Genomic DNA, 13593 nt, shown 5'->3' with positions numbered 1-13593 from the left:
ACTGCTGAAAATGACTCTCAAGAATTTTGTAAATTAGAATTTAGAAGAAAATATGTCAAATAGATAATTACAATATTTGGCAAATTTAATTCCTATGGAGAAATACAAAGCACTGTGGAAAAAAGGGTTGGGGTATAAAGTCAAGATCAGCTTCATAAACTGAATCTTGAAGAATTGTAGTATTTTCTTACCCAGAAATGTGTGAAGATAGAAGGAGCTGGTCAAACAAAAACATGGAAACAGGGAAGTAGGTAAGAGTGAACTTTACAGTTTTATTGGAAAGAGCGTATTGGAAGGAATTAAGGTAAGCCAGGGCCAGGGCATTGACAGCGTTGAATGTCAAGCTAAGGAGAATGGAGTAAAATCCAAAGGCAACATGTGGACTTCCATTTATTCCTTTTTCCTTTTTCATTCTATTAGACTAGTTATAAACAAATTGTATAGTAATAAAATATAGAATAAAAAACAAGTTGAAGATTACACACAGATTACAAACTGAAGATTATGAAGATTATAAAAAAGTTTATTTTTTTTATAAAGTTCAAAACAAATAATACTAACATTGTTTATGCATAGGGGAGTGTGTGTGTGTGTGTGTGTGTGTGTGTGTGCGTGTGTGTGTGTTTGTGTGTGTGTGTATAAAAGGAAGGTAATGAATCACAAAATTCAGAATATTCGTTATGAGTTATTTCTATAGAAGGATAGGTAAGAGGATAAGATGGGAGGAGCATAGGTAGATGTCATATAAATTATTATTCTAAATCAAAAGTTGTAGATGTTTGCCCACAGGTGTTTGTCTATGGGTGTTCAATATATTATTAAATAAGAGAATAAAAACGGGCTCAAATTTACCAGTGATGACCATGTGCCATAAACCAAGGAATATGACTTACCTGATTGTTTGCACTTGGGGTTCAAAGGGGAATACAAAGATACTATAATACTATAGAGATTTCTCCCACTTGGCTTGCACTAGCAGTGAGTGTTTATTTTTCCTTACACTTCTTTTCTGGAAGGTAGGTGAAAAAGTAACTTAGGAGATACCCGGGTGAAAAATCTATTAAGCCCTTATCTCTGGGTTACTACCATTCTTAAGGAAAGGAGCTGCTGAGAGAAGTGGTGAGGAGGAAGGCCCGTCGGACTGACAACCTATATATGAAGCACTTTGAATACATAGTGAGGCAGTTGAACAATGTGGGCTGTCTGGGACTGTTTTGTCTGGGACTGTCTGAGTCCTGATTTGAAGTGCTCCGTTCTATTTATAGACTGGTGCTTCTCAGCCCTGGCTGCACATCAAAATCACCTGTGGAGGTTTTAAGCAATACAGATGTTCAAGCCCCACACAGAGCTACTGAATCAGAAGCCCTGAAGAAAAGAATCAGGTATATACATTTTCAAATACTAAGTAATGCTGAAGTACAGCAAGGACTGAAAAACGTTCCCTGAAGAGTGTGCTTAGAAACAAGTGGGTAACTTGTTACAAACATTGATTCCAGGATACTGTCCCCAGAGATTCTAATCTAAGAAACAGTGGAAAGGGTCTGGGAAAAGGTCTGTGTTTGTATTCATAATAAGCACCCTCTAGGTGATTTTGGTGAAGGGACTTCCCTTGACCGTTCTGAGAAACATTGCCCCAAAGGTTCCAAAACACTATGGTTTCCGCATGATTATTCCATATATTTGCTTCCTAAAAACTGCCATTAAAATGTTACATAAGCCAGGTGGCTTAAAACAACAGAAATTTATTCTTTCAGGCGTGGAGTATGGAAATCTGGAATCATGGCATCAGTAGGGCCATACACTCTCTGAAATCTGTAGAAAAGACTCCTTCCTTTCCACTTCGAGCCTCTAATATTTGCTGGCAATCCTCAGCATTCCTTGGCTGGTAGATACATCACTCTAGTCTCTGCCTCTATCTTCTCCTTGTATGCCTCTGTCTTCTCTTCTTGTGACAACACCAGTCATTAGATTAGGGCCAACCTAATATATTAACTTGATTACATCTACAAGGTCTTATTTCCAAATAAGGTCACATTCACTGTTACTGGGGGTTAGGACTTCACCAATTTTGGGTGGAGGCGCCGACCCTATTCAATCCATAACACTGTTTTAAATGCTTTTAAAAGTAGAGCCTACAAACAACCAATAGGATAGATTAGCTGTATTATTTACCTGGGCTATCTAGAGAAAAAAACAATAACGAACTCTCAAAGCTCAGTATGCAAAGAAACATTTAAAAAGCTTGTGTTTAGTACACATATCCCTGGGTCTTGATCCCAGCTAATCAAAAGTCAAAATAGCTGTACTTGTAAGGATAGCAAAAATGGTTCCTAGACCATTGCTCCAAATACAGTGGAAAGATATTCTCTCTCTCTCTCTCTCTGCTCTTGCTTCTTATGAACCAAGTTGTTCTGTGTGGGCAATAGGAACAGCAAGTAGGTAGACTAAGAAAAATATGGATTATGGAAAGTATGGTAACGTGGGCTACGGAATACAAACTTTAAGCTTAAGTGCTCCCAGGCTGGGGGCAAATTGAAGGTGATAGGAAAAATAATGTGACTGTTGGAGCTATTTCTATGAACTGTCCTTGGGTATATTAACAACAGACAGAACTAGGCTACCTTGTTAGCAATCTACTATTGTACATAGAAGTGTGACAGGTGATGGTTGTTTGTATTTTTTTATTTTAGCCACCCGTATTCAAAATTCATGTTTAGAATGGCAAGTTGAATCATTTTGGAAGACTTCAGCAGTAAGTACTTGACCCTTTTAAACAGTGGAATGTTTTTGCCAATAAAAAGAAGGTTCTATCTTTACCAATGATGAAGCATGCATTTATTTGCTCAGAATAGGCATACCCTCTCAGTTCCTTCTGGTCTACAACTATTAGGGGGAAAATGTCGATTTCCACCCCATAGATCTAAATGAGAGAGAACAAAAACAAAATTGGGGAAAGCCTGCATTCCTGAACATTCCCCTATTTAATTAGAGTAACAATTGTCACTGGGATCTGGAGATTAAAAAACAAATCCTTAAATTTAGGATTCCTTTGTTTCAGTGCTAGGCTTTCCTGGTTCAACTGCATCAATGATTCTTTTTTTTTTTTTTTTTTGAGACGGAGTTTCGTTCTTGTTACCCAGGCTGGAGTGCAATGGCGTGATCTCGGCTCACCGCAACCTCCGTCTCCTGGGTTCAGGCAATTCTCCTGCCTCAGCCTCCTGAGTAGCTGGGATTACAGGCACGCGCCACCATGCCCAGCTGATTTTTTGTATTTTTAGTAGAGACGGGGTTTCACCATGTTGACCAGGATGGTCTCGATCTCTTGACCTCGTGATCCACCCGCCTCGGCCTCCCAAAGTGCTGGGATTACAGGCTTGAGCCACTGTGCCCGGCCATGCATCAATGATTCTTAGTCCTGACCGCACTTTGAAGTTACTTGGAAGAGACTTTATTACTTTTCTTCTATCTCTCTTATTTAGATATGTGCTGTAAAAATAGACATTTTCCCCAATGTTTGCTGACCAGAAGGAATTGAGAGGGTATGCCTATTCCGAACAAATAAATGCATTCTTCATCATTGGTAAAGACAGAACCTTCTTTTTATTGGCAAAAACATTCCACCATGTAAATAGGGTCAACTATTTACTCCTGAAGTCTTCCAAAATGATTTAACTTGGCATTCTAAACATGAACTTTGAATATGGGTGGCTATTTTTTTTAAATAGCAATTCTTGGGTCCCATCCCAGGCCAATAAAGTCTGAATCTCTAGAGCGGTGCCCAGGCACCTACTGCGGAGAGTATGATTTAAGAAATCTAGCTTGGGTCCCAGGGTCTGTATATTAATAAATACCCCCAAGTAAATCTTATAATCAGTTGGTTTAGAAAACATTTTTATAATCTAGGTTAGTTATTAGCTGCTGTTTAGTGATCTGATTTTTTCTTTAAACTTTTAAAAGCTATTTTCCACACAGAAGAAAAAGCATTCTAAAACTAGTTTGTATATAGCAAACCATTTTGCAGTTTATCAATTTTTTTTTTCAAAATAAATTGCCATTTGTTTTTCTTAGAGATAACTGACTTTTTTACTTTTATTTTTGATTTTCAGGAAAATCAATATCTGTTGAAGAATCTAAAGAGCCAAATCTTCTGAGCCTGGGCCTACTGCTGTCAGCAGCTCTGAGACCTCCCTCATCTGAAAATTACCAGGTCTGACAACACTTTCCCTCCAGCCTACAGGGAAGGATGTCAACAAAGCTACAGAAAGCTCACGTTCTCTAGACTTACAACCTTCCAGCTGTGCAGCTGAGCAGGAACCTTATAATCTCCATCCTTGGAGAAGGTTCAGAAATATAGACAAACAGGGTGAAAACTCACATTTGCTGAGCCTGATATGTACAAAAGTCTTCAGATAGTCTCCTCACAGAAGAGCCCAATTAAGTCCACATAATTAGTCCACACATCTAGATTAGGTATAGGTAAAACGAGCCTTTCCTCCATCTACCAAAACAGAGCAAAAGATTGACATAATACTCTAAAATATTATTGTTCTAATAACAGTATTATAAAGCAGTTTCAGCCATATTTATTTTAATCAGTATAAAAGTAGGAGTGTAGAAAATAAAGCTTTATTTATATTTTTAAAAATTGATTAAGAAGCTCTGATAAAACCTATTCGAGGGGTGATTGCTGTGCTGAAGGATAGAGAGGGTGTGGCAATTGTCAAACTATAGCATTACCATTTTCTGCTTCTGTGCTATTGCCTTAGCTCTGAGAGTGACTGGTTTCTGTCAGATTGTTAGAATACGTCCAATAAATTTAGAGACAGTCTAAGTGACTGTGAAATGCCTCAAGGGCAATAGAAATCAAATAGAAACACATACCAACTCAAGTCTTGAGTGATGACGGAGGCACATTTTAGATACCATGGAAATCTCACTGGGCGTGCCCATTTTCCCACTCTGGCAACAGAGGTTGATACCTCTTCAGATAAGTATTCCAACCTGTACATGTATGTGGGCTTATTCCTGAGCCTCCTGGCCATTCTCCTCATCCTGCTCTTCACAATGCTTCTTCGACTCAAACATGTCATCTCACCCATCAACTCTGACAGCACAGAAAGTGTTCCTCAGTTCACAGATGTAGAGATGCAAACTCGAATCCCCACTCCTTAAAGCCAGGATGAAGGTGAGCTTTAGTGGATCTGGGTAAACCCTCATATATGGATGTCCAGGAGAGTTTGCTTTCTTGCATGAAGCTTCCCATGTAGGGAATCCACAAGTTGTTCATTTAACAACAAACTGTTCATGTTTTCTTTGTGTTATTCTTCATCATTACTCTGCTTGTGGGCTATCTAAAACGTTTAAGACTCACTCTGAAAGGAATATAGGAAATGACAGCTGGTTGGGAGGGCTGGTTTCCATAGTAACCAAACAGCACCTGGGCCTTGCACAAACCTCAGACCACAGAAATTCATACGCAGTGGTTGTGAGAAACACAGGGTCTCTGGAACCTCCAAACACAAACAAAGAAGATTTGCTTTTGAAAGGGCTGATCATTCAAAGAGGATATCCCAAGGAAAGGAGAAGTCCTGATTTAGTGTTTTGATTGGAAAGAATCACCTCTATAAGAAGTTAAATTATGTCAGAGGTTAATGGAAGGGGCCACGAGCCCTTTCCCTGAACAGCAGTGATTTCATCATCTTAGGCCATCAGGTTTGTCCCAAATGAAAGAAGAGATTTAAAGAAACTTTTTCAGTTTAAAGAGTAAGTTTTCAGTTTAAAGAGTAAGTTTGCAGAAAGAAGTTTCTAGTAAACAAGCTCATCTAGAGAGAGAAAAATGTTCATATTATATCCATGTTAATTCTATACCCATGCAGCTTCTTTCTTTCTTTCTCCCTATCACCCTCTCGGATAGAATTGCACACAAATATGAGCTTTGTTTAAAAGGTGCCTTTGCAAACAAGACTCAACTGTACTTTAGAGCAGAAATGAAATGATTTTGTTATTCTGTTGTTGAATGTGGCTTTGGACAAAACATTCAAGCCTTCTGAGTCCCAGGGTTTTTTTGTTTTTTTTTTTGTTTGTTTGTTTTTTGCTGAAAAATGATTAGAGAGCTATTTAGTCATCATTAGACTCTTTAGATCTGAGTAAATTAAAAAAAAAAATGAGAGACAAAGGAGGACAGGACTAAACAACATCCTCCAACTAATCCTTATTGAGATCAATGTCCTCAAATGTCACATTTGTATTTCCCAGAGAATGTTTCTCCCTTCTTGATCCCTGCCAAAAGATGAAGTGTTTTACTTATTATCTGTAAGAGAATTATATTTTGAAAAATTCCATTCTCATAAGTAGCCCTAGTATGCTAGTAGTGTGGAGATAATTTAATTTTTAAAACTAACTTTTCAAAGGAAAACCAAAGGAGATGAGTACCATTTACATATTAGAAATTTGAAAACTGATCATATTCTTGCCACCAAAGGACGGGTATACCTGTGTTAAATTCTACCTGCTAAAACAAAAAATAAGTGATCCCTTGTATCTAAAGGGGGATCACCAAATTTCATAAAATGATCTCTCAGGAACTGTAATGGTGGTAAGAGAAAAATTGAATAGATGTTAGCTTAATGCCACCTCCCCCAGACATGTAGCTCTTCATACGCTGTAACCAATTTAGATTGGCCCTTTTTCTCTGATCTAAATCTAGGTTGGTAGTGAAATTCCCAAGTGCTTTCCACCTTTACACACAGTCATTTGTCAATGCTCCCCTCTCCAAGGGGCTGCAACTGTAAAATCCCCACATGCAGAGCTAAATTTAGCAGTAAGGCTAACTGCCACACCTGTTAGAACTGTGCACTGTCAGAGATGGGAGCTGCATTCTGTACCATTCAAAACAAATTAGTAGGTAGGCCAAGACTTGGACAGGGCATATATTTTTCAAAACTCAAAGTGACTCACATTATTACACCTTGGTGGTCTAAGTTGTGTGTTTATTCAACACCCAGATTCAGTGGACCGTTTAAAATTTGAGCTTTGGCAGCCAAACATGGACTTCATCAAAGGCTGGCAATAACCCCCAGAACTTTTTAAGAACACACATCTTCCCTCATTCCAGGCTCTCCCTTTTGTGCCCACAGTATTCAAGTGCACTTTACAGTTAAGAAGTCAGTGGCTGGATAAATGATTATACTTTCAACCGCAATGAATAGCAAGGTACAAAATACCTTGTTGCTGAATCCAATAGAGATGCAGACTGAAAATCTATTCTCTTCCCATCTGACCTCCCCAACCGAAATTTCAGGAGAATAAAACTGCTTTTTAAGCAATGACTTGGATGAAGATTTCTAACATGATTAGGTTGCTCACATGGAAAACTACCACCCTCTTTCATCACAACTACTCCATAGGGATCCAGATCCACACTGAGCATTAATCAAAGGACACAACACAGATTACACCAAAATAGCAGCATAACTCCCCCCCACCTAATTTGCAGTGACAATATAAATGGAAATACTTTTAAGCAGATGTGTCACTATAATGACTCACATGGTATTGAATCTTTAGAAAAATAAAATGAATGTTTTCATTATAGCAAACACTGTAAAGAAAATAATTTTTACATTATATTTATTCCCCAATGTATTAATTAACATATCTTACTGATCAAAAAGGCAGCTAGAGTAACCAGAGGGCACAATTTGAATTTATCCTTCTATTCGAAATGCTGACTTGGATTGCCTTCCCTCACCCCCACTCCCTCCAAAATTGCACATTAGCCAGTATACAAACAGATAGGTTATTTATATATGTGTGTACTCTGTTTTAAGATGAAAAGAACAATTCTTCATTTTTATTATGCTAAACCATATGAAATTGCCATTTTTATAGGCCAAAAAAACCTCAAATATCACCAACTTCATAAAATCCAACCTAATACAAAGACGCACCACATTAATTCTGTAAATAGTAAATTCTCCTAATATGCTTAAAAATAATCCAATTTTTTAAAAGATACTTTGCATATATTTCAGAATCATGGGTTGTATGAAACAAAGTATATTGTAAAAGGCTTATGTATTATGTATTAAGCAGAAAATATTAAGGTTAATCAAGTAAAGATGAATTCATCCAGCCCAACCTTTGCATCCATGCCAAATCTGAAGCTTTGGACTCTGAGTTTGAGTGCTGCAGATCCCACCATACTTACTACGTAGGTGTAAGGGATTAATTTTAATACATTTCAAGTTATATTTGGTAATACATTTTATTCACTTGCATTTGTACAAAAGAACTTTTTTTTAACAAAATGAAGAATTGTGTGGAATAAAAAATTGGGTTTCTTTTGTTTGAAATCATTAATGTTTGAAATATATTCATATTGCACAAAAATGGAAATATATTTGCATTAATATTTAGTATGTTATTTTTGATCCCTGGACAATAAATAGTGACTGGTTTGCTGATAACATGTTTCTATTGTCTGAAGAATGTAAAGAGAATGACATTAGTCTCTTCATCCCAATAGAAATTGTAATGATTGCACATTTGTGGGAGTTTTACGATTTGGAGGTCTCATTATTTTTTCTTATTCCTTAACCTCCCAGCTTTGATTCTCCACTTGAAAACTGATTCATGCGTTGGTTTGTTTAGTGGTAAGTTGTGAAAAGAGAAATGAATGATTTCCAGCCGTCAATAAGACTGACCTGAGGGAAGATTGAGATAAAGTATCTAAAGTGCCAATAGCCTTCCACATTCCTCTGCTGACAGGATTTTTCTTTCTTTCTTTTCTTCTTTTTGGGGGAGGCTATTAAAAGTTTGCTTTATTTTGTTGTTGAATCAAGCACTAGCTGCTAGTTACAGCTAGTTTTTTTTTTATTGCATTTTAGGTTTTGGGGTACATGTGAAGAATATACAAGATTGTTGCATAGGTACACACATGGCAGTGTGATTTGCTGCCTTCCTCCCCTTCACCTATATCTGGCATTTCTCCCCATGCTATCTCTCCCCAACTTTCCACCCCCTACTGTCCCTCCCCCATTTCCCCTCAACAGACCCCAGTGTGTAGTGCTTCCCTCCCTGTGTCCATGTGTTCTCCTTGTTCAACACCCGCCTATGAGTGAGAACATGAGGTGTTTGATTTTCAGCTCTTGTGGCAGTTTGCTGAGAATGATGGTTTCCAGTTAGTTTTATTGTGGCTTCCAAACTCACAGTTGGCTTAGCCTTATCAATAACCAAATAATAAACTAGGTCCCAATGGTTATGTCCACATCTAGATTGTTCAGGTGATCAGGAACTCTTTTATTTGTGTTCTTTAGCCTTTAATTCTTGCTTATATCTCCAAATGTGAAAAAGCTGAGAGGCTCCTGCTGCCCCCACAAAGAAATTAACAGCAAACAAACTCCAATTTTTTGGAATAATTACGAGTATCTTAACCAAATAAGCCCTGTAGCCATCAAAACAGTGGATTGAGCTGTGCTAAGTTTTTCTGCAGGTCTGGCCATATCAGCTAATCCAGCACACACTAACCCCCATTTCATAATTGGAGCCCAGAAAAAATCTGTTCTGGGACCTGCTGGATCGTTATACAATGGCCTCAGTTTCTCCGGAAGCATCAGCTCCACTTTATCAAGGAGACGGTGGTAGGTGGCCTGCAGGTCTCGGGCACCGACAGCCGACATCGCCGCCGAGGGACCGTGGGCAGCCGGGTGGGAGTGTGGCTGTGTTCTCGGCCCTGGCTGACAACGAAGGGCAGCTAGTCACTTTTTCTTGCCACAGCGCCTCTTGTCCCCCTCTTGCCTGGAGTGCCCTTCCCGCAGCTCTCCCCGCCCCGCAATCAAGATTTTTTTTTTCCTTGAGACAAGGTCTCACTCCAGTCACCCAGGCTGCAGTACAGTGGCACAATCACAGATCACTGCAGCCTCATTTTCCAGTCTCAGACGATCCTCTCACCTCAGCCTCCCAAGTAGCTGGGACTACTCAAACTCCTGGGCTCAAGTGATCCACTCGCCTCAGCCTCCCAAAGTGCTGGGTTTACAGGCTTGAGCTACTAGGCCTGGCCAGACGTATATATATTTTTAATGTAGCTTCCATTTTGTACTTTCTTCATTTGATCCTCACAGTAACCCTGTGTAAGTAGTGAGTGGTGATAACATGAAGTTTGCTTGACAAAAGAGAAAACAGGTACAGGGAGATTTGTGAGGCATTGTTGGTTACACAGAGGCAGAGTCGAGATTACACTGTAAGGCTTTGGACTCCCGTTTTAATACTCACTCCACAATGGTTTTCTTTCTGAGCACTGAAGAGATATTTCAGAGCTATTCATTCTATAACACTCCAAGTTCTGCAAACAACAATTGAGCTCTGTGGGTGATTAATTCCTTGAGTCCAACAATTCAAAACAAATTAATACAATTCTGCCATTATCTCTTCAAATAATTGAATAGCCTGGCAAGACACATTCACAGACTGAGGGAAAGTTTGCACAAAGGCAAACCCTGCAGCTTTAATTTACATAAATGAAGACAACAGGCAGTAATATGGATGAATTATCACCCACAATGCAAATCCCAATCATCTGATCATTGGATTTAATGTTCACAGTCAATGCAAGTTCTTCATATGCATGATTGTTATCTCTCCCCTTGCCTCCCAGAAATGAGAACACCTCACCTTAGGTAAAGATAATGGTCTTCTTTACAATTGTATGATGCTTTGAGTACACAGCAATTCTGTTTGTGCTCTAGAATAAATGCTATGACATTAAAAAGGGAAAGAATTGCCAACTAGAAAAGCTTTCTGTAGCCACAAAGATTAATTGTTGAATGAGACAAAATATGGAACATACTTGGAGTAGAAAAAGGAAATACACATAATAAATATAAGAGAGGGGATTCTGGAAAATAATGAGGAATTCCAGGTATTCCAATTCATCTTGACATCAAGTATCTATTGATTTAATCAAACATACTGGGCTAGGCTTTGCAGGAACCTAAAGTTTGCAATCAAAAAGTTTACAACCCAGCAAAAATGACAAACACTGAAATTCATTCATTCATTCAGTAAACATTTATTTAGCACATAGTCTATATCCCAGTGAAGGTTATAGCCTACTAGGACGGATAACACCAACCAGATAATTGCAAGAATACTGTGTCATAAAGAAGTATAAGGTGCTAGGGCACTTATAAAGTGGAAGGGAGGCCTCCTACCCTGGCCTAGAGTGGCAGGGAAAACATTACTAAATATATATAGCATATATGTATGTATGTATATATATATTTATTTAGCATATATATATATATATATAAACTCTAGTGAATGACTAAAAGGAGAGAGTAAGGCAAACACTCCATAGAGAGAATGACATGTGTAAAGAATCTGAGATCAAATAAACTTGATGTACTTGAAGAAGCACAGTGAGTGAGGGGGAGAAGTCTTCAGAAGCCTGGAAAGGTTGACAGGGACCACAACATTCAGGCCTTTGTGGGCAGCACTATAGACTTTTTACTTTATTATAAGTGTAGAGAAGAGAACACTGGCAGCAATATGGAGAACGGATTGAAAAAAGGCAAAAGAGGGCAGGGAGGCCAGCAGAAAGGCTACAGCAGTGATTCAGGAGAAAGAAGAAATGGATATCTTTGTGATAGATTTAGGAGATGAAATCAGCACTATGGAAAAAAATTTAGAAGTTCCTCAAAAATGAAAAACTGACCTATCATATCATTCAGCAATCCCACTGCTGAGTATATCTGCACTCACATGTTTATTGCAGCATTGTTCACAATAGCCATGATTTGGAAGTAACCTCTGTGTTCATCATCAGATGAATGGATAAAGAAAATGTGGTGCTTATACAAAACAGAGTACTATTCAGCCATAAAAAGAATGAGATCCTGTCATTTGCAACAACATAGATGGAACTGGACACCATTATGTTAAGCGAAATAAGCCAGGTACAGAAAGACAGACACCACATGTTCTCACTTATTTGTGATATCTTAAAAGCAAAACGATTGAACTCATGGACATAGAGAGTAGAAGGATGGTTGCCAGAGGCTGGGAACAGTAGTTGGGGGCTGAGGGGGAGATGGAGATGGTTAATGGGTTGAAGAGAAATAGAAGGAATGAATAAGACCCAGTATTTGATATCACAAGACCTAGTATTTGATAGCACAACAAGGTGTCTATATCAGTAATAACTTAATTGTACATTTTAAAATAACTAAAAGTATAATTGGATTGTTTGAAACACAAAGGATGAATGCTTGAGGGGATGGATATTCCATTTTTTGTAATTTGGTTATTACATATTACATGCCTGTATCAAAATTTCTCATTTACCCCATATATACACACACCTACTATGTACTTACAGAAATTAAAAATTTTTAAAAATCTGAAAAAGAAATAGAAATGAACAGTTATTTGAAGAATTTTTGAGCACAAAACAGAGATGAAATGTAAATAATACAAAGTAGAAAGAGGCCTATCAACATGCCAAGAGCCTTGAGACCCAGCAGAAAAGTAACCATGAAGGTTATTTTCTCAGAAGAATAGCAATGGTAAATGCTCAATTGTAAGTCTTTTGCTGTGATACTCTAAAGTATAACCCTCCACCATAACTGAACCTTCACTAAAGTCTGAAACTCACGTGGCTTAGAGATAGCAGTACTTTGGTTGAGTGAAGGGATTGTGATGATGTCTTGAGTGGTAATGCGGTAGATAAAAGAGACCACACAGAGAGAAGACAAAACATAGAATAAAAATGGTAAATTTAGTAAAAGCAGAAACTTCAATCCAGAGGCAAGTGAGAGAAATACATGACTTTACCCCAACCTTAGGTTTTAAAACTCATTAGATGCCTGGAGACAGGCTAATTAAATGTCTAAACCAATCTCTTCAACATTTAACATTTCAAACTACCAGAATATCCAATATTTGTTCACCAATCTAATATATATGTAGGTGATGCTGAAATCTGTTAGCTAATTCTAACGTTATTTATACTCTGGAGCTTAGACTCATAAGTAGAGAATGTCCTGGAGAATAAGATATTTACTTCCAAGCTTTGAAGAATTTCTACGATGATGCAGAACTAGGACCAACAAGTAGACTTTAAAGAAGTAGAGTTTATAGGCAAAGAATTTTGACTTATTGTATTTATAGTGAGAGTCCCCAAAATAGGGGATATTTTCTTGTAAAGTAGAACATTATTGAAACAGTGAGAGGTTAATGGACATAATAAAGATAATTATACTAACAATAATTGATACATTTTGAAGGTTTATTATATGTCAAGCTCTATGCTTAATATTCTACATGCATTTTTCCCCCATTTATGTATTTTATTGCACTTTAGGTTTTGGGGTACATGTGAAGAACATGCAAGATTGTTGCATAGGTACACATGTGGCAGTGTGATTTGCTGCCTTCCCCCCTATCACCAACATCTGGCATCTCTCACCTTGCTATCTCTCCCAAGCTCCCCACCCCCCACCGTCCCTCCCCTATTTCCCCCCAACTGACCCAAGTGTGTAGTGCTCCCCTCCCTGTGCCCATGTGTTCTCACTGTTCAGCACCCGCCTATGAGTG

The 13593-nt window shown here is 38.1% G+C and overlaps 1 protein-coding gene and 1 pseudogene across 2 annotated transcripts in view; one reads left to right on the top strand and one right to left on the bottom strand.

Annotated features, from left to right (window-relative positions):
* SERTM2 (serine rich and transmembrane domain containing 2) overlaps nt 1-8468 on the top strand; it is an 11438-nt gene extending 2970 nt beyond the window's left edge. Inside the window, exons 3-4 of the mRNA XM_037729089.1 lie at nt 3480-3539; nt 4107-8468. Of these exons, the coding sequence (XP_037585017.1) occupies nt 4900-5172 (273 nt within the window). The 5' untranslated portion in view covers nt 3480-3539; nt 4107-4899 and the 3' untranslated portion in view covers nt 5173-8468. The remainder of the gene's footprint in view (nt 1-3479; nt 3540-4106) is intronic.
* Nucleotides 8469-9179: 711 nt separating this feature from the next.
* On the bottom strand, nt 9180-9833 carry LOC108285154 (annotated as a pseudogene). Its single transcript, XR_001817477.2, has one exon. The product of XR_001817477.2 is annotated as a mitochondrial pyruvate carrier 2-like (transcript).
* Between the last annotated feature and the right edge of the window lie 3760 nt (nt 9834-13593).

The sequence above is a fragment of the Cebus imitator genome, unplaced genomic scaffold, assembly GCF_001604975.1.
Source record: "Cebus imitator isolate Cc_AM_T3 unplaced genomic scaffold, Cebus_imitator-1.0 Scaffold292, whole genome shotgun sequence".
NCBI classification, from domain to species: domain Eukaryota; kingdom Metazoa; phylum Chordata; class Mammalia; order Primates; family Cebidae; genus Cebus; species Cebus imitator.
The sequence above is the reverse complement of the archived record's forward strand: the minus strand, read 5'-3'. Positions and strand labels throughout refer to the sequence as shown.